This window comes from Tetrao urogallus (assembly GCF_951394365.1).
Source record: "Tetrao urogallus genome assembly, chromosome: 1".
Lineage (NCBI taxonomy): Eukaryota > Metazoa > Chordata > Aves > Galliformes > Phasianidae > Tetrao > Tetrao urogallus.
In genome coordinates, this window is record NC_136813.1 from 144,604,454 (window position 1) to 144,632,227 (window position 27,774).

Genomic DNA, 27,774 nt, shown 5'->3' on the forward strand with positions numbered 1-27,774 from the left:
CTCTATTTACATAGTTTCTTTTGTTTTTTTTTTTTTTTTTTTCCTTTTTCTCCTTTCCTTGTTTTAGGGAGCTGTTTTTTGTTCTGTTCTGTTTTGTTTTTTTTCCCAGAAAAAAAATGACAAGTAGCATCTCGTTCTGATTTCTTTTTTTTTATTATTTATTTATTTTCCATATGCTTCAGCTTATATTTATTTCCCAAATGTGGAAAGCTAACACCTAAGGAACTAACATATTCTTCTGGCTGTGAAACCTCTATTGCAAGAGATATGGTTGTACTAATGTATCAGTACGTTAATGTGAAGAATACAGATGCGGGTCTGACAGCATTCACCAAGGATATATATTTCCCACAGTTTGGGTAAGATAGGTACAGTTCACTAAGTTTGTTCTAAGGCTGAACAGAGAGGAATCTACACAAGTAAAGGACTTGATTGTGGTGGGTTTTTTTTCTGTCAGCTTCCTCCAGTGCTTAACTAAACCAACTGATGCTTATGATACTCTCTGGAGCAGCAAATAACTACCCAGTTTCTTAACTTTTAGGCTGTGATCCAGTGAGCACACGTGCTCAGTTTCACTACGGCAAGTAGTACAGTAAGATTTCAGTGGAACTATGTGCTACATGCAACTGTTGGTAGGAGCAAGCCTCTAGATAGGGACTAATGTCACAAAACTCTTATTTGAAACATCTGCTTTCCTCCAAACTTGTTGTTTAGTAAGGCCCAGATTTTTAAAAGCGTGTAGGTGTTTATGTGCACCTTGGTATCTTTATAAAGCTGGCACTAATTCCTTCTTGAAGTATGGATTAAGGGCCTCTGGAGAGTCTGAAAACTGTATATAGACTTATTTCAGTCAGCTTTTAATTCTAAGGGGACTTTAAAAAGTTTTAAAAAGGTTAAAAATTAGTCTCAGCTGTGGTTAAAAAAATGAAGTGCTTGACAAGCAAGGGAAGAAGTTCAATCTGACAAAATAAACTGAGGTAATACGAGACTTCTTTGACTGGGATGTTTCTGAGAATTTAGCAGCAATCAGAGGCAAAAAAACAGCGAGAATCATAACAGTCTCTAAGGTGATGCTGTTCGGTCATTGTTAACCCCAGCAACTTTAGTTCTGGGAGCAATACGCTTTCTGATCTCAGACTGTTTTCTACTGCTTGTTGTTTTGTTTTGCCAGATGTCTTCAGCTTCATCTTTAAACGTATGGCTTTGGACGCTGTTGCTCCAGAACTCTTCGGGACAGATAAGACACGTCAAATCTTTGATTGCTTCTGTAACTGTTTGAGCAGAGCCCTGCTCCTGTTTTCTGTCTGGTGCTGGAGGGAAACAGCGACAGCTCTCCTTGAAATAAAGCCCAAATACGGGAAGCTCACGGGTGGGAGTACGTGAGGGAGCTGGAGGATAACAGCCAGAGGGCTGGGAACCTCCACCAGCTGCTTTTGTCACACGGGGTGGTTTTTGTGATAGCCTCTTCCTGAATACCTGCTTCCGTTCGTCAGTACAGGATTGCAGAGGGCTCGGAGCAGGCGGTGAGGGGAGGTGGGATGCCGAGGCCGTGAAGGCCTCACAGATATGAGGAAGAGCAGGGCTGGGGCGTTTTCTCGCTAATGACAGCTGATGTGCGTTAAAAGGTTTGAGCAACCCCTGGCCAGCCGCTAATCCCCGTTAAACCGTCAAATGGCTGAGGGGCTGCGAGGGGTTACGGCTGTAGCGAGTGACGTTGGGCGCTGGGCCCGGCGGGACGCGACTGACGGCGTAGGGCCGGGGCGGAGCCTAGCGGTGCTGCAGGCCTGCTCCGAGCCACCGCTGCCGGGCGCTTCTCGGCCGACAGAAAAGTGCGTGAGGAGAGGAAGGAGGAAAACGGAGCTTTTTTTTTTTTTATTATTATTATTTTTTTTTTTATTTTTTTTTAGCACTTCCCCTTTAAGGGGCGGGGCCAACGCAGTTTGCGGAAGAAGCCGGTGAACGGCGGCCGCTGATTCGTCGGCGCGGTCTCGTGACCCTGCGGCAGCCCCACCCTTCCCGTCCGCCGCCGCACGCCGGCCCCCCGCGTTCCATTGTGTGCGCCAGCGCCCCCGGGCCCCGCCCCCCCGGAGCTGACCACGCCCCCTTTTTTTTCTCTTGGCTCATTTCCGGCCGCCGCCGCCGCCGCTCGCTTCCCTCCGAGGACTCGGGAGAGTGAAGAAACAACAGCCGCCATTTTGTTTGTGTGTGAGCGACGGAGGGAGGGACAGCCAGAGGCCGAGCGGACGGGGCGAGCCGGGGGGAGGGCAGCGCAGAGAGATCCAGGGGCCCGACCAGGGGACGGGGAGAGCAGCGAGGAACCGAGCCGCCCGCCCCCTGCTTTCTCCCTTCTCTTTTCCTTCTCTTTCCCTCCTCCCTTTTTTTTTTTTTTTTTTTTTTTTTTTTTTTTTTTTTTTTTTTTTTAAATTTCATTCTATTTAATTTCTCCCTTCGCTTCCTTCCTCCCTTCCCCCCCGCTTCGCTCGCTCCTCCGCACGCCCCGGGAGCGGCGGCCGCCGAGCGGCAGGCAGGGGCAGTAGGGAGCCTGCGCCCGGCCCCCGCGCCGCTGCGCGTCCCGCCTCCCCCCCCCCCCCCCCCCCTCTTCCCCCCCGCCCATCCGCCCCCCCGCGGGCAGCGCCGGGACCCCCCTCCCCCTCCCTCCTTCGGCCATTTAACCCACCCCCGGCGGAATCTTTATTTGATTTTATTACTTTAATTTTAATCCCCCCCCTCCCCCGCTTCAATTCAGCTCGGAGGGGTCGCTGAGCCGCACCCCCTCCTCCCTCTTCTCCCCCCCCCCCACCCCCCCCCCCCGCTACCAACCTCGTCGCTTCCTTCCCCCACCCTCGCGAAGAGGGAGTCCCCGTGGCGGAGCGGAGCCGGGCAGCCCCCTCCCCGCCCGGCCCCGGCGCCCGCAGCCATCCTCGGCCGCCCGGGAGGAGGGGGAAGGTAGGCAGAGAGCGGGGGAGGGGCCGGCTCCTTCCTCCTCCTCTTGCCGCTGCCGTGGGCTCGGCCCCTCTGCCTGCGCCCGAGGGGGGGGCAGCGCAATACTGAGAGCGAGAGAAAGAGGAAGGGGAAAAAGAAGAGGAGAAAAGGGCGGAGGAGGGGAAGGAGAAGGGGGAGGGGGGGAAAGCAGAGGGTGTCGAAACCCGGCCCCCCGGCTCCCCATCCCGCGATCGGCGCTGCCTCCATCAGGACAACAACCCCTCCTCCTTCTGCACAACAAGATGTGAAGCGGAGACTCCTGGGACTTATCCTCATCCTCCTTCCAGCTCCCCTTGCTGCAGCCATTAAGCGGAGCGACCGAGAGGAAGACGCGCGTTGGAGCTGGGGCCGCCCGGCCGCCCGCCTGCCCCCGGCCCGCTCGCTGCCGGTGGGTTCTTTTTCGCAGGGTGGTGTCGGAGGGGGAAGGCGCTGCTGCTGCGGGAGGAGGAGGACGGCGGTCGTTTTTTCTTTTTTCCTCCTCCTTCTTCTCTCCCCTCCTCCTTCGCCCGCCTCCTGGTGGCGATGAGGAGGAGGAGGACGGCGCCGAGGAGGAAGAGGCTGATGGCGGCGGTGAGGAGGCAGCAGCAGCAGGAGGAGGAGAAGAGCCCCCGGAGGATGAAGATGATGATGGTGACGGCGGCGAGGAAGCACCAGCAGCACAACAGCCGGGATTAATCTCACTGGAAGGAGGGGAAAAAAAAACAACCAAAAAACCAAACAACAACAACAAAAAAATAACCAACCAACCAACACCACCAGCCTCGGGTTTTTTTGTTTTTTGGGTTTTTTTTTGTTTTTTTTTTTTTCTGAATTATTTTTAATTTTTTTTAATTCTTATTTTTGGCGGGGGCTTTTGCCAGCCCCGCGCCCGCGGGCCGAGGCCTCGCTCAGCCCCTCCGCTCTCCACCTCGCCCCGCTCCTCCCAGGGGCGGAAAAAGGGGAACTCGGCCGCTCCTCGCCCCTCCGCATCGTCGCTCCGCAGCCCCCCGAGGGCCCGGCCCCAGGAGGTTGGGGTTTGGGGGCTCTCCCCGCCGTCTCTCTGCTCGGAGTGATTGTCTAAAAAAGAATTAAAAATGGCCGAGAATGTGGTGGAGCCGGGCCCGCCTTCAGCCAAGCGGCCTAAACTCTCTTCGCCGGCGCTCTCCGTGTCCGCCAGCGACGGCACAGGTCAGTCTCGGGGGCTCGGGCCTCGGCCTGCTTTCTCTCCCTTTTCTCCCCTGTTTCTCCCCTCTCCTGCCCGAATCTCCCCCTTCTTCCTTCTGCCTCGGGCCTGCCCTCGGCCTTTCCACGCTTCCCTCCCTTCCAGCCCCGACCCCATTCCCTTCACGGCGCAGGAGGCTGTTCGTGTCTTTCTGCCCTTCTGTTTCTTTTGGAAGCGAAGCAGCTCGCTGCATTGTGCTTTTGGGCAATCGCTGGCTGATGAGATTTAGTCCTTTTCTTGTCTTTTACACTGTAGCTATGGCAGAGCTCCTCGCGAAGCCGGCTACCTTGAATTCCTGTTGCAGAAAATTGAAATTGCACAGAAGCATCATCTTTAGCACTCTTTATTGTTGAATTTATGGGTGTGCCTGTCCACATGCACGAATGCGTGGCTTATTTCTTATTTTAGGTGGATACATGTGTGTATTTTTTCTTCTAGAGCTCATTTAGAAATTAGATTTATTTCTCTGTTCCTTTTTCCCTCTCTCTTGTGCACGCTGCTTATTTTATCATTATTTTTTTGTGATTCTTCTTTGCAGAAGAACATCCAAAATTTGCTTTTTCATTTGCTTCAAACAGTTCTTTTGCCAAAGCCGGTAGCTTAAATCCTGAATCCAGATTGCTAGTTTAGGACATGAGGTTCATCAGGACTCTTAAAGAAACAAAATGTTACTATACCTTATTTGCATCAAGAATCAATATGGAGTGCACTTCTACTTATCTCCCATTTCTTTGCTGTGAGACCAAAATGTCTGAAATTGCCCTGTAGATAGATGAGGGGCTTCTCTGCAGTCCCTGCAGAAGCCCTTGGTGATGCTGTGGAGATGAGAAGCGATGGGTGTCCTAACGCCTTGCAGATAGATCTGGTTGTGCTGGGAGGGCAGAGGGTGTACCAAAGGGATGTTCAGCTTTTGGATGCCTCTTGAGAAGCAGATAAGCTTTTGGTATTGTTCTGCTGTGAGTGCACTTGGTTACCTGTACCCTGGAATCTCATTCCAGTCACTTTAGGTCTTCTGGAGCCTGTGGAGATGTGGACAGCGATCAGAGCTGCTGAAAAAAAGGAACAGTTTTCAAAGTATAAGGTAGCTGATTGATCGGTCTCTTGACAGTAAGCAGAAGGTTACAGGATTCAGTTGGATTGAACAGTGGCTGTGGTGCTGCTTGGAATCACGTTCAGATTGTGACTTTTGTCTTCCCTGTACTTGGTGAATGACGTATTTAGTTCTGAAAAGTTTGTGTGCAACTTTTAGAGTGTGTTAGATCTAGGAAGGGTAGTGTGTGACTGGAGGAAATGACTGTTCCCCCAATATCAACAGGTCTTCGGTGAGAGAGCAGAAGAGGGCTGGAGAATCTTTAGCCAGAGCTGACTGCTGGGCTTGGAAACCAGTGCCTAATTCAGCAGTAACCATTTTGACTTTGCCTTGGCAGTGGTGATCTCCTTATGTTTTTGAATGTGAATTAATGTGTTGGTTTTTAATTGTGAGCTTATCGAGCAGCTTAATAAATGAACTTTTTCTAGTTACAGTGAAACACTGAGGAGTATTGAGCAGAAACTCAGAAGTGGCAGCACAAAATGGAATAAAATTCTTGTAGACTCACTGAGGTGGTCATCATCTGGTGGCAATGCAGAGGTTTGTAGTGCTGCAGACACTTCACGGATACTACACAGAGGGTTTTTAACCCTGCTGGTTTCCTCACTGACAGTTTTTAACCTGCATTTGGGACACTTCCATTTTGTTTTTTTTTAACTTACTACACCTGTTTCTCTAATGAAATAAAATCAAGTGCGCTGAACCAATAAATATATTTTGAAGGTTATGTTTTTCAGTTGCTGCTTGCGTGGCTCCTTTTTTGGTCTCGCTTTTGCTGTTGCGGGAAGCGATTTTCAAATTGCCATTTAACCAGATAGGTTAAACTATCTGCTCTTTGTTTTAAAATAGTGCAAGCAGCTCTTCTATCATAAATTCCACGTAGCGAATCTGTTAGCTTGTCCCCACTCCAGAGTTCATTATAGAAAATCAGAAACACGGCGCTCACGTGTTTATTCCAGCACTCTTTTTAAACTCAGGGTTTGATTTCCATATTCAACCTGGAGGGAGAGAGGTTAAGAACCTTCAAGGGTGCATCAAACTTTGCAGCACATGTGCACAGTGGGACTGTGTGTTTCTTTTGCTGTGGACTTGTTGCCTTGATTTCTTAATGTGAAATACAGTTTCAGCCTGTTAGGTACGTGGAAGTGATGGCTGGCTGTAAGTTAACTTACTCCCAACCCAGTAGGAGTTTGGTGTATTTATGTTGGTGACTGAGCCTCTGATTCACCCACGTTTTCATTTCAGGATGCTGCTCATTTTCTGGCACTGGGAATATACTAAACTCAAATAATTAGTTGGATAGAAGAATGGTAATCATATATGTATTATTTTCAGGTATTAAGGCTCAGAGCTTTACCGTGGGCTCACCTTTTGGTTGGCACGGTGTCCTCAGTGTAGCATGTAAATTTGACACTGTGCTAGCAACTTTTCTGTACTGAGTAGCTACATTGAGAAAATTTGCCAGTGTAGCTTTATTTGCTTACCCTTCCTCTCTGGTAGAGACACTGTTTTCATATGTTGCATCTGATCTGGGAAGATTTATTTTTTTTAACACTATATTAGCAAATGAATTTATACCTCAGTCTGTTTTTTTTCGCCGCTAAAATGGCATAATTTCAGTGCATCCTGAGAAACGATCTCCTTGAGTAAATGAGTAGAAGTCCCTCATAACAATTCATTTTTAACTGGATGCTTTACAGCATTGATTTCATGTCGTCCTTTTTATCTGTGATCGCTTCAGTTTTTCCTGCGGCGATGCTGAGATTGCCACATACAAATTTCTACCTGGTGTATTCAGTAAGGATGAGGTTAATCATTTTTTTACAGTGCTCACTGCCCTTAGAAATGACCTGGGTTCTGTATACTGGGAAAGCTTTTGGGGCTGCAGACTCCAAAGACTGCTGTCTTCCATCAAGGAATAAAAATGGAATATACGCAGCACTGCAGTATGCTGGTACGGTATCGCTGCTTTGGTTGTTAGATCTGAAAATAGGATTGGAAGTGCTTAGTGTTTCTGACTTGCTCTAAGTCAGTTTTCTACGATTAATTAGTTGGCGCACGTTCTATCAGACATCACTGCCAATTTGATATGTGCCTTAACTTCCTTCACTTTAACGTATCCAAAAGTCTCATTTTTCTGAGCGCTAACGCATCTTCAGTCTCTCCATTTCAGAACCTGTCTTACACACAGTTTGTCATCTTGTTTTGTTAGTTTCTTTCAGGAACTGCTTTTGACCTTTAAAACTTTCCTCTCCCTTACAGCAAAGGTTTAAATCTTGCATGAAAACAACCCTAAAAAACAAACCAACAAACAAAACCCAAACTTCTCACCTGGACTGCTACAGTTTTGACTGATCCTCATCTTTCATTTGTTCCAAATGTTATCAGACTGTTTCTTTGCTTGAAATGAATCTTACTGATCTTGTCTTTCTGCCTTTTCCAGATGCACTTGTAAGGTTTTCAACTCTGTTTTCGCTCTGCTATCGATTTTTTTTTTTTTTTTTTTTTTTCTTCTTACAGTTTGTATGCACATCTTTTAAATAACTTTCACAAATCTGTTTTCTGACCAGTGTCAAAGACCAAGTCATTATCTGCTTGAAGCCATCAGTTCAATATTTCTATTCCTTCCTGTTGAACCACTTTTTTCTTTTTTCTCCTAAGTATTACTTGTAGTGAGCTGAGAAATGCTTTAAAATAGAGTTTGTTGGATAATACAGTCTGTAAACCAGGTGTTGCAGTAGATTGTCTGCAAGCCAGGAGCAGACACTGCATCTGCCAGGGAGAGTGAAGGGGTATCTCTGCCTTATAGTTGTCTGGGCTGTCAGAGTACCTGCATTAGGAGGAAGGTTTATTAAATGTTTTGCAAACTGACCGTTCTGATGGCGCTTAGTAACTTTTCAAAGGAAATCCTACAGGCTTTGGTTGTTCCTGCACTTTCAGATTGCTGTGCGGCTGCTTTTGCTACTCCGCTGAGTTGGGTGTATCTTACACAGGTCATGAAAAATACCCTGCTAACTTTTGCATCTTTTCTCCACGTTGTCAGAGCAGGGTTAGGATTTAGTCCAGGCAGGTCCTAGTTCAGATCATTGGTCAGTTCTGTATTTGCACGAAAAACCCTCCACCCTTCAGCAGGCTTTATCTGGGGAGAGTGTAGTGGGATCTGGAGCTTTTTTGAGAATGTCCATTTTATGAGGTACTGGCGATCAGCAATGTCCAAATTACAAAGGTACAGGAAAAAGTTTTTGCAGGAAAAGTTCAAAGTGATTTTATTACTAGATTTTAATTTGCTGTGATTTCATGTGTATTTTTTGCCTGCTCTTCAGAGGAGCAGCCTTTCAGTGCATGTTCTAACAATGCAATGCCATTACTTTAACTTTGCTCATCACTGTAAGTAGTGCCCCCTTAGAGAGGGTTTGGCCAGAAGTCACTCGGAGTTGTTATCTGGCAAACAGGGTATTTTTGCTGTGTCGTTTTCACCATCAGATAAACACCACGCACCTGTCTCCAAGGACCTGGGTTTTCAGTCTTTCCTTACACTGTAGCAGCAGGCTGAAGTAAAATACATCTGTCTCTGCATATGGTTGTATGCAGTGACAGCACATCCGTGGTTAGGTTGAGTTTGTAGAGCTTCAAGTAGAAGTGGATGCAGGGCAATTCACAGAAGTCCTCTCCCTGAGCAGTGACTGATATTATCGGCCAACGTGATTTTGTTTGCTTCCTAAATAGCAACAAGTTTGCTTAAAATGCCTTGGCATATGAACGTGTTTAGAGTTCTGCAAAATGCGTTATTTGCTTTTTCAAGCACTCTTCTCTTACAGAACTTTCTGATGAAAGTCAGGAAAAAGAATGATAAATTCACTACTCCATTCATAGTAACTCATGGCTTAGTTGGCTGTGCTTACAGGAACAGCGCGGATACAAAACCATGGTCTAAGCTAGAATTTGCACCAAAAAAGTAAAAGTTGATTGCAAGATTTTCAGAAACTATGCAGATCTCTTTCTATTATTGATGACTGTAAAATAGGCTGGATAAACCTTTAGCTCTTTTCCATTTTTGACAGTACAAAACTCCTCTGTACTGCGTTTATTCTGCATCACCAGAAGAAGTGGAATTTTGAACTACATTTATTTCCTTGCAGAACTGTGAGGTTCCTGGATATCAGGAGCTCCAGCTGAATTACTGGTTGAAGCTGATGTCTGATCAGCTACTATCTTTTGGTTTCTGTATCTATGAACTTGATACTACCTTTCTGGTTTTCCTCAGGAGTGATGTTGAATGAACTCAAGTCAGTCAGAAAACGGACTTCACTCTGCTAATTGTGTATGTAGATTGCATCATTTCAGAGTTGGAGATGACAACAAAGTCAGCTTCATTCTTTCCTTGAAACTGATTTGTAACCATTTTTTAAATGAAGCTGATGATGTCCGTTTGCAGACGTAAAGGTGTTCCCTTCCTATCTGCACGTACCCATTTTTTTGTGAGTGTAGCAAACCAGCAGCTCTCAGACTGCAGAGACCACCAGCTTTCCAGACTTGTGTGTGTGATGCTCCAGCATTTATCAGACTCCTGGCTAAGATGCTTTTCTTACTCTCTAACAATACCACAGACAAGCAGTATGTAACCTAACGTGGCCCTATGGGAATTTCAGTGGCATCCAAAAGCAGGATACTCTTGGGAGTGAGAATACTAATTTGGGACTTGAAAGGTAGCACAATGAAATTCGTGCGAACACCAGCACGCTCACAAGTTAATGGTTAACTGTGTGACTTCAGCACCTTGGAATTGAAATATCAGCGCTTCATCTTATTTGGATCATCAAGGACAGCATGGCTGGTACCTTTTTGCTGTATTACATAAAAGCGTGAGTATGCTGCTGCACAAAGAACAGTGTTTTTGAACTTCCACCTGAAGTAATGTCTTCCATATATGATTACCACATTTCAGTTTCCCTAGAGCAAAATCCATGTTCCAGAATCATTAAGTTTTCACTCTTTCTCAGCAGCGAACTGCACTCATCTGTATCTCTAAATGCTACCTTGTAAAAAGCTTTGAATGAAAATGAAAACACAGTATTCATCTAGCATTGCAAGACTCACGTTATCCAGAGTCTACTAAAACTGGTCTGTAAACTAGCTGGAGTAGAGTATAAATTAAACTTGTAGATTAGTTTTCTGCATGGAATTTAGACTTTTCTCCTAAATGTAAGTTGAAAGGGGTTGAGAATAACTTGAAAAATTAAGGAAGAGTGTGGTCCTAAGATAACCTTCAATAGATGTTGAGCAATAAGTGGCTACTTGTTTAAAGTGACTTTTTTATGCTTGCAAAATTCTGATGTTTCTATCTGCTAACTAGTATGAAATTGTGTGTTCTAGGTAATGAATTGCACTTCTTGACCAACAAACTTCTGGTTGTTTTTAAAAATTGATGCCTGGAGCTGTGTGCTAGCATGACTTGCTGACATGTTTTGTGCCTTTGCACATGGTATCTTCTAGGGGTGCTGAGCCCGCTCTCAGAATGAGTAGCATGCGTCCCTTTCAGATGTATTTTTTGCTTGTTTTGTTTGTGGTTTGTCTTCAAGTTATCAAGTTCCTTGATGTGGTGAGCAAATTTAGGTCTTCACTGGATTAGCAGGAAGGAAGGAGGAGGCAGTGCTTCCCCAGTTTCTCACAGGGAACAGAATTAAAAATTAAGTCTATTGCGAAGGCTGTTATTGAAATACTGTCATACAGCATAAGAATTCTCAGCTGTTCTTGCACAAGCAGTAGTGAAGACCTCCACATTGTGCTTCCACTTCAGCTGTGTATGATGACTACAGTTATGCAGAGGCTGATGCCATAGGATTTTGGAAGCAGCAGTAGTAGCAATGATGAATCTAGACCTTAATTGTGTAGGCTGATGCTGAATAGTTTTTTCCCCCTTTTGTCTTGAATCAAATTAGTGGATTATTTTAAACTCTCCAATTTAAGGTAGGAAAAATGGTTTGGCAAAGTTCTCGTTACCGTTGGGTAATTGTGGCTTCACAGACCATCTTATGTGAAAAGCTTTCTCTTTCAAGGCTTTTAATCATAAGCGTAAATCTGGTCTCCAAAATATAGCAAAACTCTCTCACACCCACTTGGTAGGAATCTTGAGAGTTTTTGCCTCTTTCTTAGTGTGCTTTTCCCCCATTGAAGTTGCCTGAACATGCTTGGCTTCATCTTCTGCCATTGCAGATGCCGTGGGAATTGATGATTTTCTTTTATTAGTGCTTTGTTACCAGTCTGTGCTTCACCTTTGCTTCTGCACTTTCATGGATACCTCAGAGTTGCCTGGTGAGAATGCAGCTCAGCGTCCCATTCTGCCACTTTTACTTCTTGTTTTCTGCCTCCCCCCCTACCCCCCCTTTTTTTTTTTGTTTTGTTTTTATGGGCATTTCAGGCAATGCCTTTTAGGGCCTGTACTACTGGTGCTGCTTACTATTGGGCGTTGGTTGTATCTGCTGGGCTTTCCTGCTGTTATACTTTGACTCTGTTCAATTCCTGGATAGCTTTGATGTTGCCATGTGGGGAAGATACTGTGCTCAGCACCTTATTGCTGCTATTTGTCTGAAAGCATAGCATAGGTTTCATGTCTTCTGTGTAATCTGTCATCATCCACAGCTCCTGTCAACCTTGTCACGTGCATACTTTGTGTTCAGTGTCTTGTAGTGAGCCTTGCCCACGTGACTGATTGTGAACCGAAGGACTGTGGTAGTATTTGATCCACTGATACATTTCTGGAACCCAGGAGAGCTTGTGCAAAAAGGGGACTGCTCAGCAGCTTGATGTCTGAGTTCAGAATGTAATGTAGTCCATGGGATGCAGGGACAGAAACCGAAAGTCTCATTCCCTCTCTATGGTCAGCAATAAGCACTGGAATGAGTTGGCTTATGTGACTGATGTGAAGGCTTCTTCTGGCATCACTGTCAGCAAATGGTGCTGTTTCTTCAGATATACCACCTCCTTCGAGACGGAGTGCTTAGATTTGTTGAGGCTGTGGTACAGAGCATGTGAAATTGAAGTGTTCTGGGCTGTTTTGTAGCATGTAAGCAAGTTCTCAGAAGACTGACCAGATTCATTGTAGTCCTTTTGCTAGTGCTGGCTGATCTCCATACTGATAGAAACTCCCATTTTGTTCTGAAAGGTGGTGGGAAGCCAGAAATGGGAAGGCTACTGACTGTAGGCTAGAAAGCATGCAAGAGAAACTAACACATGCCACTTAAATCCATATGTGAGTTTCTTTGCTGATAGTTAGTAGGAATATGTTGTCCTTGTGCTGTGAGCACTTCTATCAGAAATGTCTACCTTGTGTGCTTTGACAGCTGTTATCACTGCCTGGCGCTCTTGCAGTAACACTGGTTTGAAATACCTACTTTGGGACTTGGTTGAAAGGGCACTGATTTCTTAATGACTTGTGGGTTTTCACCGTGAATCTGTAGGGGTTTAAGGGCCTTCTTGGTGTCAGGTGGGTTTCCACCCCAGTCTGGCAGTCTCCTTGTGTCATGCAGATTAGCTGTCAAAGGCAAACTTAGCAGAAGTGTTTGTAGGGTCCAAAACTGTGGAAGCAATGCACCACAGACAAGGAAAAGCTGACATGGTGATCTTTGCAGTCACTCTTAAAGCAGAGGATGCAGTTCATGTGACTAAATCTAGGTGAGCTGGGCTGCTGCTACAAAAAATGGACCAGTTCCATCTGCTGACTTTCCTCACCCACTTTCTTACTACAGATCTAATGCAGCCATGGTGAGTTGGCTGGTTTCTTCACTCTACAAAGACTCATTTTGACATTCAGTGGCAGTACAGTTTGTAGTGGGAATTATTATATGCCTTTGCATGCAGAGACTGTTTCGGTTTAACATTTAGTACCTACTTGGATGTTGTGCTTCACAGGTACCTTCCATTTTTTGTAATCTCAGATGGCAGGAGCATCTATTTCACTCTCCTTTATTTGTGAGATGCACTCATAATGCCATTAACAGCATCATGTGAAATCACCCTGTTCTAACACTTACTGCTTGCTGATCCTGATGAGCTCTTAGGTCAGTCTTTATCTGTTCTGTTCTGTCCCAGCTTCTCTTTGTCTGTGATTACGCACCGTAGTCTCTAAGGTTTATGAATCAGGTAGGGAAACCTTTGCAGGACTGTTCTGCCTCCTTTCCCTTCACACTACCAGCTTTGTTTTTTTAGTAAGAAATCTTCATGTGTGCCTTCAATGATAAAAGATTGCAGGGCTAGCAATGGCACTGGAAAGCCAGCCAGTTCTATGTGTTTTTATCACCTCTATCTTAAGCTGTTCTCTTGGCTCTTGTGTGGATGTATTTGCTATGATTGTCACGTACACAGAGCTGTCTGCCCTCACCTTGTCAACGTTTGGTGTGGCCATAGGTAGGTCTCTATGGCAGGCTGTAAGGGAGCAGTACATGTAAAGGACTGGAATGGATTGTAACGCGTGCCATGTGCACACAAAGTCCTATTTTTCTGTATGGTCCTTTGAGACTGTTCGTGTTTCAGTCTTGTATCTGAAGTCTTCTGCCTCCTGCCACACTCCTAAGTGTGATTCCTTAGCTGAGCAGATAACTGAGCATTTTTCTCTGTGTTCTTTTAATCTGGCTGGAGAAGACTTTGAAGTTTGTGCTCTGGAAAAGGCTTGGGAAAAAAAGAGGGGAAAGTGGCAAACCACGTCAGAGTGGTGCTTCACTGGCATTATGATTCTGGCTTGTAGGTGCTCTATTCTTGTATCACAACTCTTCCATTGCACATTCTTTGTGGTTGCCAATCTTTGCAGGTTAGTTTCATATGGAAAGAACAGGATGCTTTCTTATTTAAATTTTTGGGTGTAAAGAATGGGATAATCTCACAGCCATTTAGTTGTTCTGTTTAGATATGGAGCTGTTGGTATGTTGTGATGCGAGAAGTTAATTAAGAATACAGCGTTTTTATGGCTTTCTGCTTCCTGCTGGTGGGTCTGCATCAAATCCACTTTGCCAAGGAGCTCTGTTAGCCTGCACCAGGGCTCTTGGGTTGGATGAGAGCAAGTCATCTTAGCAGCTGGAAGTACCCACTTGTTTGACGAGGGGGAATTTTGAAAGAACGAGCTCCTCAGAGAGGCAGGTTAATATTGTCTTGTGCAGAAGGATGAGCAAGTCTTTCTCTCTCTCAAGACACAAATGGCACTGCCTTTTCGCAGTGTTATATGTGAAATCATGTAAATAAGTCTTTCTGAGTAAATACCAGTGGTGGTTTGAAAGACGGGCTGTTCTTTGTATTCAGATGGCTGCTGACCACTTTCCAGGTGGTGTTGTGAATGGCTGGGTATGGAGTGGTCTGTTGTCAGGGGACATGAAGTGGGGTTTGGTTCTGGGACTCGCTCTGTGTCGGAGGCTGCACCTGTTGGAGTAGAAGTTCTTGTCCATCTGCTACCAGGTTTTAAATGATGAAGAACTTTGACAGAACTACATTCTTTTGCCTCTCTCATTTTGAAACTTCAAAAAATATTGATTGTATTGAAAAATATTGCATCACTGAAGATGAATCCTTAGAACGTACCAGAAAGCAGAACTTTTAGCAGAACATTTTCTTCAACAGGTGGGCTAGTTGATTTTACCAGTTTGACACAGCTCTTTAGTGGAAACTCTCATTCCATCTCTGGTGCTTTGCCTTGATGAAGAATACTTAGGTGGAGCTATGGAGTCTCCTCTTGAAATCTCTGTGTTGGTATACCTGAATATTTGCTAACCTTTTATATATTTACAGAATTCTAAAAAGTTATGGTCTTATCTGTGATGATAGTTGAGAAATTGTTTTCAGAAAAGAAGAAGAAAATAAATCACCATTAAAACCCCTTAGTACTGGAGTTCTGCAGTTTCGATTCAGTGTTATATGAAACATTTTTAACATGTTTCTTATGCTGCTCAGCTTTTCTGACTTGCATGCTGGTTTTACAGTAGTCTTTCTCCATTAGTATTTGGAACAAGTCATCCTCCAGCCTCTGTAAAATTCACTGTAATTGACACTTCCTTCTTAGCAATTGCTGAAATAATGAGTGGTATTGTAGGTCCTTGTCTAGATCTGAAATTTTTGAAGATGCAGTGGAAGACCTCTTACTGAGCATCCATGAAATGACCTTTCTTCAAAAGTGATGCTGAACTGTTTCCATAGTTGAGAACTTAAAAAAAAACAAAACCAGAAAAACCCTTCACTGTGTATTCCCAAATTCCAAATGCTAAGCTTTACAGCCCAGTTGGTGGGCGTAGCTGCGTCATACAGTAAACTTTTTAGATCACCTTTGTTTTAGCTGCCTTGGATTAAATACCAAGGTGGCACCAAGTGAATGCTATCTCTGCAGACGTTGGAACTTCTTTTCTTGATGAATTTGTTAGACACTGTGTAATATTCCCTTATCTATGTATCCTAAATAGTAATCTTCTTCTACTTCATTACTTGCAGTATACTTTGCAAGGAGTCTTGTGATATGAATTTTATTTAAGTGTTTTTTTCTAAATCCTACTGTGTTTTTACAGCTTTGTGGCCAGGAAGGTTATTTTGATTGTTTTCTGGCTATGCTTATTGTGGGGAAAAATACTGGCTATTCCATGAAGCTCAGTTTAATTGTGTAGGTCTGTTCTGGGAAGGACTGGGTGTAGAAAATTGGAAGAAACAACCAAACAACAACAAAACTGTTTTGTTTTTAGAAACATTTTCTGAAAAGCACGAATTGATACTAGTTGTCTCTTCCTGAAAGGGATACTTCAGTGAAAGCTTAAAAATTAAGGTGGTGCTTTCTCATCAGTGTTTTAATTCTTGTTAATAACAGTTGTCTAATTCTGTTGGCAGACTATGGAATGTTAATAGTTTTTCCCTCCTTTCCCTTCAAATTTCACAAGTTGGGAGATCATGTTCTTTCAAAATAAGGCATTGCAGGAAAGTCAAGTAGAATGGCCGTCTCCAATTTAGGCTTGATGAGGTGTAGGAATGACTTTTATGATGACTAATCGGGGTAGTTTTCAATAATAAATGATAGAGGAATTCCACTGGAACATAGCGATTGAATTTTTGATAGTTAAATGAACAATGAAAAAGAATTGATAAACAAGGCTTTTACTCAAGAAGAAACCTGCTGCTGCTGCTTGCATTGACCTTATAAAACTTCTTGTTTTTCAGATTTTGGATCGCTATTTGATCTGGAACATGACTTGCCAGATGAACTGATCAGCTCCACAGAACTGGGACTCACCAATGGTGGTGACATTAATCAGCTGCAGACCAGCCTTGGCCTGGCACAAGATGCTGCCTCTAAACACAAGCAGCTGTCAGAACTTTTACGGGCTGGTAGCTCCCCAAATCTCAATATGGGGGTCGGTGGCCCTGGGCAGGGCATGGCCGGCCAAACTCCACAAAATAGCCCTGGAATGGGAATGTTGAACAGCATGGTGAAGAGCCCCATGGCGCAGGCTGGGTTGACTTCTCCCAGTATGGCGATGGGTACAAGTGGACCAAATCAGGGTCCTTCAGCCCAATCTACAGCGGGAATGATGCCAACAGTAAACAGTCCAGTTAACCAGCCTGGCATGGGAATGAACACAGGGATGAATGCTGGCATGAATCCTGGGATGTTGGCAGCAGGCAATGGACAGGGGGTGATGCAGGGGCAAGTCATGAACGGTTCGATTGGAGCAGGCAGAGGGCGACCAAATATGCCATACCCAAACCCAGGAATGGGAACTGCTGGTAACTTATTGGCTGAGACACTGCAGCAAGGCTCCCCGCAGATGGGGGGACAGGCTGGACTGAGGGGGCCGCAGCCTGGAGCCATGAACAAGGTAAGGCAAGCTAAGCTTGACTTTAGTACCCTTTTTTCACATCATTTTATTTCATCTGCAGTAGAGATTCTGTGGAATAGGATTTTTTGTCTTTTAAGAGTCCTGAATCTTGTGCTAAATAATTACTATACTGCCAAAGTGGTATTTATGGCAATCAGGGGAAACAAGAAGTTACTCAGTAAGTATAGTTTTTCCTAGGTTAAGTGGTGGTGTTTTGTTTTTTTAATTCTGTGGCAGCATAGATCGTCAATGTTAATGCAAACTTAACTTCATAGTATTTAATCTATTTTGTGCTTTTGTCCACAACTGTATCTTCTCATCTAGTTTGGTGAGTGTGATGGGAACAAAATGGGGTCTTCTAGAAGTTGTGATGCTTTTCTGTGTGACACTTAATGAGAGTATTTGCTGCCTGTGATCAGATGAGTATTGGTTTGAGCTGCAGCAGGTGAGAAGAGGCAAATACGAGTTGGAATGGGCTGATGTGCTGCATGGTTTAGGACATATGTTGGATTTATAGAAAAATACATGCTTCAGTTACTGGAGAAAGAATGCTTGTGTGAATACCTACAAACAAGAGTTGGGTTCCTAACAGCTGTCCAGTTGCACCCAGCTCTAGTTTTTAGTTTGGAAAGGTTTTGCCTACCTTTTTCTAAACTGGAAAGCTGAAAAAATATATTGAGGGGGAGAGGGGGAATGGATGTGCTTTTGTAATGTAAGAGATTTGAATGAAGCAGTTGTGTAATTGCTCTGGAAAAGTGAGAGAAGACCAAATGATTTAAGTTACAAGTTTAAAATTTGTCTTAGCTTGCACAAATAGCTGCACTAGCATAGGGAAACAGATGAATATTGCATAAGTTTTTGAGTTTTGATTAAAAAGCCTCAAAAATATGTAAACATTTCATTTCATTTGATGGGGCTATTTTGTGTTTATTGGTTAATGAGTGGAAACTGTTTTTAGAAGGACTGAATTCTGCTGTGTTGATGATTTTGCTATGTTTTAATGTACTAAATAAAATGTTAATGTCTTATGAGCATTATTAAAATCTTTCTTGATCTTAGCTGCTTGCTTGAGCTCAGTGTGCTGCTAACTGTGGTTCTGATAGCTGTGACTGGTAACATGTTAATTTTGTGGTCTGTTCATTTCATGTAGCTTTGCTTGATCAATGCTTTGCTGCAAAGTCCCATTGCTACAGTAGATGTAATTCATAGTGGAAAGAAATACTTGGAAGTGTTTTTGTATTGGAATTAGTTGATTGTTGACTTTATTAAATTTTGATTAAAACAAAAAACAAAAAACCTGTATTCAGAGATCCAAAATTAATGCACCGAATTTCAGGCTGAAATGTAACATCTTAATCCTTATTTATTGTACCTAAAGTGGAACTTTAAACTGTTAAAACAACAACGAAACACCATGTTCTTTATCTAGGAGATATCAAGGAAGGCCACAAAATTGAGTTTTTGGCTGAAATAGTTCAAAATGAAGACATCTTCATTGCTTCTTAAAATCCTGCCTTGTGCTTTACATCTAAAGTAAGCAGCACCTTGTGCTTTGGGGAATCTCTACACCAATGCAGAACTTCTGCTTTTTTGCTTGTAGTCTCAGCCTGATTTAAATAGAAAAAAGAGAGATGAAAAAGGAGGGGGAGTGTGGGGGGTAAGCTGGAGGTAAAGTTCTTTAATTGTTGAGAAAACCCTTGGAGACTCATAGGGTGAGCTCAGCAGGCACAGCCCGCGTAAAGCAGCCCCGGCTGCCGGATGAGAAAGCACGGTCTGAAATGGAGGCTGAAATTCCAGAATGCCTTCAATTGGTTTGGCTGCTGGCAGGGAGCCTGTGTTTCACTTCGTGCAGTGGAGTTAGCGCAGTCTGACAACAGGCATGTCGGACCGCTTCATCTCCCCACCCATCTGCTTTTGTTTTTCCCCCACCTACAAATCTTCACAAAGTGGATGAAAACATAGGACCCTAAGCAGTTGTTTTCAAAAGCCTTTTTTTTTTTTTTTTTTTTTTTTTTAACTGATAAATTTAGCACGGTGTCGCTGCTAACGTGGGAGTTTGTGGAGTAACTTTCATACGTTTCCTTCATCGCTGTGAAAATGGGCATTATTTCAGAGCTGTCCTTTAGTAGGAGGGGAAAAAAAATAGGCAAAACGTTTGGGCCGCATTCAGCGATGTTGTGTTGGCTTTGCAGAGTTGGCCCTTTATGTGGTGGGAGGTTGCTTCTGGGAGTTGTCCTTCAGTAAGACAGAGGTGTGTCATCCGCCGTGGCTTTTACAGACAGTACCGTATGTTTGGTGCTATGCTAACTTACTGGGAGGGAGGAGGTTGTGCTCTTCTAATGGTAAAGATGAGCTCCCAGTGGTCCTGGATTTTAGCAGCAGGGTGGTCATGCTTTGTTCTGCTGTTCTATGGAGCTGCTGAAATGTTTTCTTCCTCTCCTTAGCAGCTGGTGGCAGTGGGACGCTCGCTCTGCATGGTAGGCATGTTCCTCACTTTCCTAGTTGTGTAACTTCTGTTGTTGTTTGGTGGATTTATTAATTTATTTATTTATTTTTGTGCTTGAAATCCCAAATGCCCGTAACCAATTGATTTGAGGTCAGCAGATACACAAAAACTTGAATTGTCCTCATCAGCCACTTGTAGCGTGGTCCCATGCTGTAGCTTGTATGTATGTTGTAAGCCATTTCTGGAGTACAAACAGGCATTCCTGTCTCTGTAGCAGTGGTGCTAATGTGGGAAATGAATCCAGGCTTGAAACTCACCTGGTCATTGGAATAAAAAAAAAAAGTTGTAATTTGAATGAGTTTTCTGATGCACATAAGGGTAGTGAAGCACTGGAACAGGTTGTCCAAGGAGGCTGTGGATGCCCCATCCCTGGAGGCATTCAAGGCCAGGCTGGATGTGGCTCTGGGCAGCCTGGTCTGCTGGTTGGTTACCCTGCACATAGCAGTGGATTGGAACTGGCTGATCATTGCAATCCTTTTCAACCCAGGCCATTCTGTGATTTTTATGATGCACCTGAAGTTAGGGGAGGGGATGGGCACAAGGAGAGGGTGCTGTGGTCAGGGCATGGGCCCTGCAGTCGTATTGGGATGGCTTCCAAACACCTGGGAAGGTTCAGCCTGAAAGGAATGTTTGGAGAGGAAAGGATTTAGAACAAGTTTTGCTTTGTTGAATAGCTTTTTGTTTGATGGGTGCTTGATAGCGCGCAGGGGACAGATACTCCTATTACTCTTAAAATAGAGTTTTGGAAACTATTTGTAATGCTTTGATTTTTTTCACCATTCAGGCATTTTTTTTTTTCAGGCATTTTATTTCACTGGCTAGCCTTCCAGTTCTGATTCAAGAGTAAACAGCAAACTTAAGCTCTGTAATAAGTTAAGACCAAGTTCATATTTTCTGTTTTGAAGCATTCTTCATTTGGAAATATGTATAGTTAAAACCTTAGTGTGGCTTTTCCTCCTGGCTCCTGCAGTTCCCAGTTATTGATGAGTCTTACAGTCCAGCCTTTTGTTAGAAGGCCATACCCTTCACAAAGTGCACAGGTCCACCTGACTTTCAGGCCATTTACATTGGGTCTCCCACTGATCCCCACAATGCTCTTTCATCAACAACAGGGACCTGAAGGCAATCCAGGTGAGTAGGGGAGCTGCTGGCTTTCCTGTTGGATCGTTCCACTTGTGTGTGAGATTACTCTAAACATTTAGAAGTGGTGTTAATTCTTAGTAATGTGGCTTATTGTCTGAGTATATACAGAGCTCCCTCTTCTTATAACAGGAGGCACTATTCTGTTTTATCAGTGCATAGCACTTGGGTTAAGAATCAATTGCCATATTTTACAAAGACGATTATTTAGACCTTCCTTTAAATAAAACATTCAGAAATGTCGTGTTGAAAGTTGCAGAGGCTGAAAATCATGACACTCTCCAAAATCTAGGTAAAGCAAATTTAAGTAAAGAAATTAAAAACCAATGTATGTGCATTAATGTTAGTATATGCATGTCACGCTTTGGGCAGCAGCAGATCAGTGTTCTCGGTTGCTTTATTTGCAGTAATCATTTGACTCGATGTGCGAGAGTACCCATAGCATTTAGATTCTGTGCCCCAAGTGTGCCCTGTGGTCAAGTACTAATTAATTGCAAGTGTAGATGTATGTCATGGTCCTTTGCTTTTTCTTCTTTGTAAAAGGTGGATAATTGCTCACTTTGTCCCAGTTATGGGAAGAATGCGTTAGAGGAAGAAAGGAAGCAGGAAGGTTTTGTCTTTGGGGATCTAAGTTTGAGTGGATAGGGGAGTTTCTCACACAAATGGCAGTGAAATGATGCTTGTATCTTGCAGTAGATACCTTAAAACATAATGAGATCATCTGCAGAGAATAACCATCAGTAACAATCCTTGGAAAGATTGTAGCAGATATCTCTGGCGCAATTTTGTTAGACTGTATGTGAGCTCTATCGGAGAGTTGAATGGCACCAGAAAGCGATGTACGATAAATCAGTTACAAGATCTCCTCTTTAAAGAGCCAGCTGGAATTTAATAAAAATAACTTCCCGGTTTAGGAAAGTTAATTAACTTCTACTTGCAAATATGGAAAGATTACATCAGTGTGCTCTTAAACTAGTGCACGTACTACAGTTACCCCAGTAGAGATGCATAGCTGATAGTGCAAATGTTGGGTTATTTCAACCGATGTTATAAAAACTCAGCTGGTGGAGGAAGGAAAATTGAGCACAGTTGTTTTCTGCTGTGTGTAGGAATAAACATTTGAGATTACCTTTGCCACCTAGCAGCCATGCATCATTATCTGTTGCTTTTTATCCCTCTCCTTTACTGCAATGTGCCTCTGCTCTGCTGTGTGTGAAGGCCTCATGTGTGTGATGGAAGGAACCTGAGGCTATGAGGAGAGAAAGAGAGGTGGATGGCAGGTGGAGTAGATGAAGAAGTGCAGTGGGAAGAGCAGTGGAAGAAGGTAGGCCAAGAGTGCAGATTCTGAACTCGCTGACTTTGGGCCACAGTGCAGCCACATATGTTTTTACGTGGTGTTGTAGAGGAAGCCTTGTGCCTATCTCATGCAGTGCCACCAGAACTGCCTTGCCTTGATTGGCACTTCAATGCTTGATGATGCACCTACCCCTTGCCTCCAATAACTCACTAATTTGATGGTGAACTGTATGTCAGTCTTTCTGTGTTTGTTTTTTTTTTTCCAACTGATGCACTCTGAGCCTACTGGATTGTTTTTTAATCTTCCTTCTATGATTAGTTATTAGGTTGCTTGCTTCTTGCTGCTTGATGTTCTCCCCCCTCTATACACACACACTTCCCCTTCTTATCCATGTTTCGCAGTCTGTCACATCAAGTGACACTGGTGTACTCCCTCTTCCAGTGCCAGGGTCACTGATGAGACCCTGTGATCTCACTGTGAAGAAGCTGCCACCTGCCCCTTCCCTTGACTCAGCCTGGAGCTGTGTGCACGTTGTCTGTCTCACGTCAGTGGGTCAGTGACAGCAGGACTGGGGACATCGCTGCAAAGCCTGGTTGTGGATCTGGCAGCTGTCAGTCTCACCCAGACCAAGGGATGGCTGCTTATTTCCTCCAGGAGACTGAAGCAGTTGGGGCTTTAAGACCCTTCTCAGGTGATGCCTGTGTGTGGTTTTTGGGATCACTTTGCAGTGCCTGCCCTCTGACCTGGCCATGCCCCCTTGTTGGAGGGGCTGATGTTGTACCCCAAGCAGTGCCAATGGCTCATATTTGAAAATCTTTGTATTTTGTCAGCAGGATCAGAACATCTGATGCTTTGATATCAGTGGAAGAAGTCCCTCAATTTTCTTAAGCTGAGCATCTTGTTTTCACCCAGTGACATCACAGTTTGAAAACGTGCTATCAGCCTTCAAATCTCAATTGTTTGGTTAGTTTTCTTAAAGTCTGATAGCAGCATAAGGGTACAAAGTCTGTGGGGCAGTGTTAGCGATGGCTAGCATAATATATGCTCTAGCACATAGTATGTGCCCTGGTGAGAGCTAACTCCATGTTTTCTTAAGGAAATAATTCCCACAGTCTTATCCTGAGCTGTGAATCTTTTGCTCAGTTTTAGGCAGCAGCGGCAACAGGGAGATGTCCTCAAAGGTTCCAGTGCACTTGGCTCCCTGTAGCAGCGAAGGCTTGGGTCTCACCTGTCTCATTTTGGGCAGCAGTTGCCTGTTGCCATGCGTGCATTCATCACAGTTGAGACATGGCAGTGGCAGTGCTACAGGAGACAAAGGAAGCATTTTAGTTCTTTCTCATTGTTGCACAACTTATCTGCCACGTGTAGAGGTTCTTTTCATTTCTCTCTAATGAATTATCACTGTGTGATTATAGTTAGTGCTTGGAGTGGGGGGAAGTGGTTGCTATCAGGTATATGACCAGTGAATTTCCTCTAAGTGTCGGGTTTGTCAGTAAGGTTTGTGCCGCTTTTCCTGTTGCAATGGTTTGTTTCAGATTTACTTTACAAATGCGAGTTGAAGGCTGCAGTAATAGATTAGCAGAAATTAAAACCTGGAAAAAGAAAACTTTGGGTAATCACAGATAACAGGTAATCTGTGGGCTCATAGTTACTTTTCTGTGTGGGTTGGAGAGACTTTGTGAGGAACAGGAACAGGGTCCTTCTACTAGGGGAGGAGGATCTGAGAGCAATGGGAGTACGTGGACAGATGCATGCCATAGGAGTTTGTGTGCACTTCTTGATTAAGTCTGGGTATTTTCATGGATCCAAACAAGCATCCAGTAGCCTGAATGCTGAGTCGCATACTGATGTGAATTGAAATGTCACAGTTCTCTGCAGTACTTGTGTGCCTTTCTTACTGTGAGCTAAGGCTGCACGAGGATCTTGGCTGACTAATGGTGAGAGCTTGGTAGTCTTAAAACTCCAGTTTTCCTGGTCTTCCTGCCAGTTGTTTGGTCTCTGAAGACCAAATTTTCTGTGAAAACTGAAAGGGAATAGAATGGGAAGTCAGAGGGCAAACTACTTCACGGGCAGGATTGATCCTGTTCCATAGATTCTAGAGTGCTCCAAGGTAACAAACTGTGTATTCTGTTATGCTAAAACTGTGGAGTACGCAAATAGTTGATACATAGTGCAGAAAGGAACAAACACTGTGTATCAGTCTGCTTCCATGGTATGGTTTGATAGCTTTGTTTTATTTGCAGCATTCCTGCTTGCTGTCTTGCTTGACCCCAAGTAGTGCTCGCTGCAAGCAAGTTGCAGTGCCTGTGTGCTTGTGGTGTTACCTGTGTCTGTAGTGTGTTCTTAAATTGAAAGCTGTTGTCTACTGAAAATGCAGATGAGAATTGTTATAGCCCTATGAAGAGGAGCTGTGGGGGTACTGACAGTTGAGTGGGAAGTATTTGGGGTAAACCTTGCTGATATGAATGGGGGGTGGTATTTGTCTCCTTTTGGTGGAAGCAGAAAATTCCTTCTCTAGTCCAATGTACAGATTTGTGATTGAGAAACTGATATGAGAAATCTGTTGAACTATGTGGTTATTGGTTTTGTTTTTTGAAGAGTCAGAGCAGTTCCAACCAAACTGACTTAAACACAGAAAGGCCAATCTATCAATGCTTATAGGAGCAATCAGATTGAGAAGATAATGATGTGTGATAGGTGTAAATACATGCACATGAGGGAGCAAGGGAAGCACGTGGATCAGGATTGCATTGCAGCTGTTTCATGGCTTCGATATCATTTTCTTCTCTGAAATATTTATTTGCCTTTTGAATTGTGAACAACATTCTTATTTGAATGTCTTGCTATTTTCATTCCTAGATGGGAATGATGAGCAATCCCAGTCCTTATGGTCAGCCATATAGTCAGAATACTGGGCAGCAGATTGGAGCCAGTGGTCTTGGACCTCAGATGCAGAATAAGACTGGACTGCAAAATAGCTTACCACAGTTTCAAATGGACAAGAAGCCAGTTCCTGGGGCAGGAATGCCTAACATGGTAAGTAGAGTGAAAGATATCTCCAACAAATGCTGTGGCAAACTAAAGCAGAAGAATGTGCAGTGCTCAGATGCTGCCATGTTAGAAGTTTTGCAGCTGTGAATGCATGTTCTGAATCTACACATTACTTATTTGCTTAAGCTCCTAAAATGGCTGATACGGAGGAGAGAGCTGAGCTGTGCTCTATCTGTTAAGTTGCACCTTTACTTTTCACCCTTGAAACCCCATTAGCAGCAAAAATTACCTTTTGCTACCTGTGTGGGAACTTCTGCTCTCTTCTCCCGTCCCTTGTCCTGTGTCTGGTTCACTGGGTTCCTTCTCAGTGTGGTTTTGTCTTGAGGATTGTTTTTCTGCTCATACTTCTGATGCTTTTGGGAGAAGTAGTTCTTCTCAAATGTATTATTACATGTGGTAGTGTATAGAAGTCCCAATTGGGTGTTAATTCCTGTTGTGCTCTTATGTGAGCATATGCAATGGTCCTCATGTTACTGTGGTAGCGCTATTGTTCCCTCATTGCTCTCAACACTGAGTCTGCAGCAAGGCTTGGAGAAAGGGGAAGTGAGTGGTGGAAAAAGTGGATGTCCCAGGCTTATAAATTACAAGCATTAGATTCACTAGCTTGAATTCAGCAGTAGTGCCGAGTGCTCTAGAAGAGCAAGGGCTGAATGAGTTTGCTTCCTTATTCTAAGAGCCTAAATTGTTTAGGATGAAGACGTGCAAAGTGCCCCACTATTGTTGGGTTGGGTTATTGTTGTTGTGTTTTTTTTTGTCATATGTATATTCTTGTTTGTGAAACAAAACTGTGCTTCTGAATTTAGCTTGTGTTTGTCACTGCTTCGGATCTTAGATTGTTTATCTCTTGGGACTCAGTCCTTGACCTAAGTAATTTGCTGAAAAAACACTCCCAGGTAAATTTGTATCTCTGAATTAAAGAAAGGGTGATTCCCTGGGTTTTATTTGTTTATTAAGTTGAGCATGAAACGCTAGAATCCTAGTACTGCCAGTTGGTTATATTAACCAATAAAGAACTTGCCAAAACTTACTGTCAAGCTTCTGTTCAATTCAGAGCATGTAACTCTTTTGAAGTTGAGTTGCTACCCAGCTGGACCTGGGAATGAAGAGTTGCTGCTATCTCTCTTGTCATTTAGAATGACAGACTGCAAAAAGCCAGCTACGGTTGTACTGGAGCTTAGAAAAGCCCTGAAAGGACTGAATAACTGGTAGAGTCTCCTTGTAAAATGAAAGGTTAATGCTGCTATGGAAGAACTGGAGTTTAGGAATGCAGGTAGTTGAGCTCTAAAATAACTGGAAATCTTCATGACTGTTCCTTAAAACATTCTGTAAGTGAAAAGCCTGTTACAAACTGAAGGCTTTTGAAGTAAAACAAGCAACACAGAGTTGCCTCTTTTTTTTTGTTGTTTTTGTTTTTGTTGAGTGCTTGTCACAATTCATCTAGAAGAAAGAGGAAGTCTGAAGAAATAAACGTCAGTATGGAAGAAGTAGTAGGTGTTGCCATACTTGACTTTAGTGAATTTAGTGAAGTGCTTGGTGGAAGCAGGGGGAAAATTTTTTCCTTCTGATTTTTGCCTTCCACTCAGGCAAGAATTATGGATGCAACTTCATAGCTTTCAAAAGATGTTTTGAGGCCCAAGTAGTCTTAATACTTCGTAGTTGGGCTAGCAGGAAACACTAAGCTGTGAGCATGTGCAAAGTGAAGTTCTGCTGGTCCTTTATAAGGCAAGAGCTAGAAATAGAGAGGGTATGACATGAGGAGGACGTTGTGGTTGGCAAGTGAAGTATTGCCAGCACTGTTATTAGGTGGTGTTTAATATGGATCATCCAGAACTACAGGTAGGTGGGATATTCCCTTGATCACGCAATGTAGCAGTTCTTCATATATTTGTTTCTTTTTGGTGTTTCCATGCCAAATAGGCAATTTTTAAATAGATTTATTTCTGGACACTTCCTTTCTCCTTCGTCCAGGGTCAGCAGCAGGCTCCTCAAGTTCAGCAAGCTGGGATGGGGCCAGCAGCTTCACAAGGAATGGGGTCTGGAGCTCCAACAGCAGATCCAGAGAAACGCAAACTCATTCAGCAACAACTAGTTCTCCTCTTACACGCTCACAAGTGTCAACGGCGAGAACAGGCCAACGGCGAGGTGCGGCAGTGCAACCTCCCTCACTGCCGAACCATGAAGAATGTCCTGAACCACATGACACATTGTCAGGCTGGCAAATCTTGCCAGGGTAAGTGGGGGAGGAGTGGTTATATAGATGTGGTCAACCTCTGCAAGACCAGAAGGGCTTATGGTAAAAGATGGAGAACAAGTGGGTGGCTTGGGAAACTGAATTTTTTTAACCTGTCTGTCCCCTTAGGGATTCAAGTTATAACCTCCTCCTCAGTTTTTAAAAGTTTGGTCAAGTTAAGGCAAGATTACAGAAAGAAACAAATGAAAGTGTTTTGCTTAACTTGCAAACTCATTGCAGTACCTTTTGGATGCTGTCTTCTGATAACAGCAGGCACAAAGGAGAAATATGTAAGCAGGAGTCTGTTTCCCCTAAATGGAAGGGACAAATCTTAAGCAATAGCTAGCCCAGAATTAAGGTGGTTCTGGCTCCAATGAACTCCTAATCTATCCTAGAAACCAAGGGAGATGTGTGCTCTTTTTGGTAGCCTAGTTGTGCCT

At 43.8% G+C, this 27,774-nt stretch overlaps 1 protein-coding gene across 2 annotated transcripts in view; it reads left to right on the top strand.

Moving 5' to 3' along the window:
• Window positions 1–4,055: 4,055 nt before the first annotated feature.
• The window catches only part of EP300 (EP300 lysine acetyltransferase), a gene marked incomplete at both ends in the record, with an annotated part of 56,084 nt that continues 32,365 nt past the window's right edge, over window positions 4,056–27,774 (top strand). For both annotated transcript variants that reach the window (XM_079548237.1, XM_079548238.1), the window contains 4 exons: window positions 4,056–4,149; window positions 16,452–17,110; window positions 24,913–25,089; window positions 27,073–27,334. In XM_079548237.1, coding sequence (XP_079404363.1) covers window positions 4,056–4,149; window positions 16,452–17,110; window positions 24,913–25,089; window positions 27,073–27,334 — 1,192 coding nt within the window. The remainder of the gene's footprint in view (window positions 4,150–16,451; window positions 17,111–24,912; window positions 25,090–27,072; window positions 27,335–27,774) is intronic.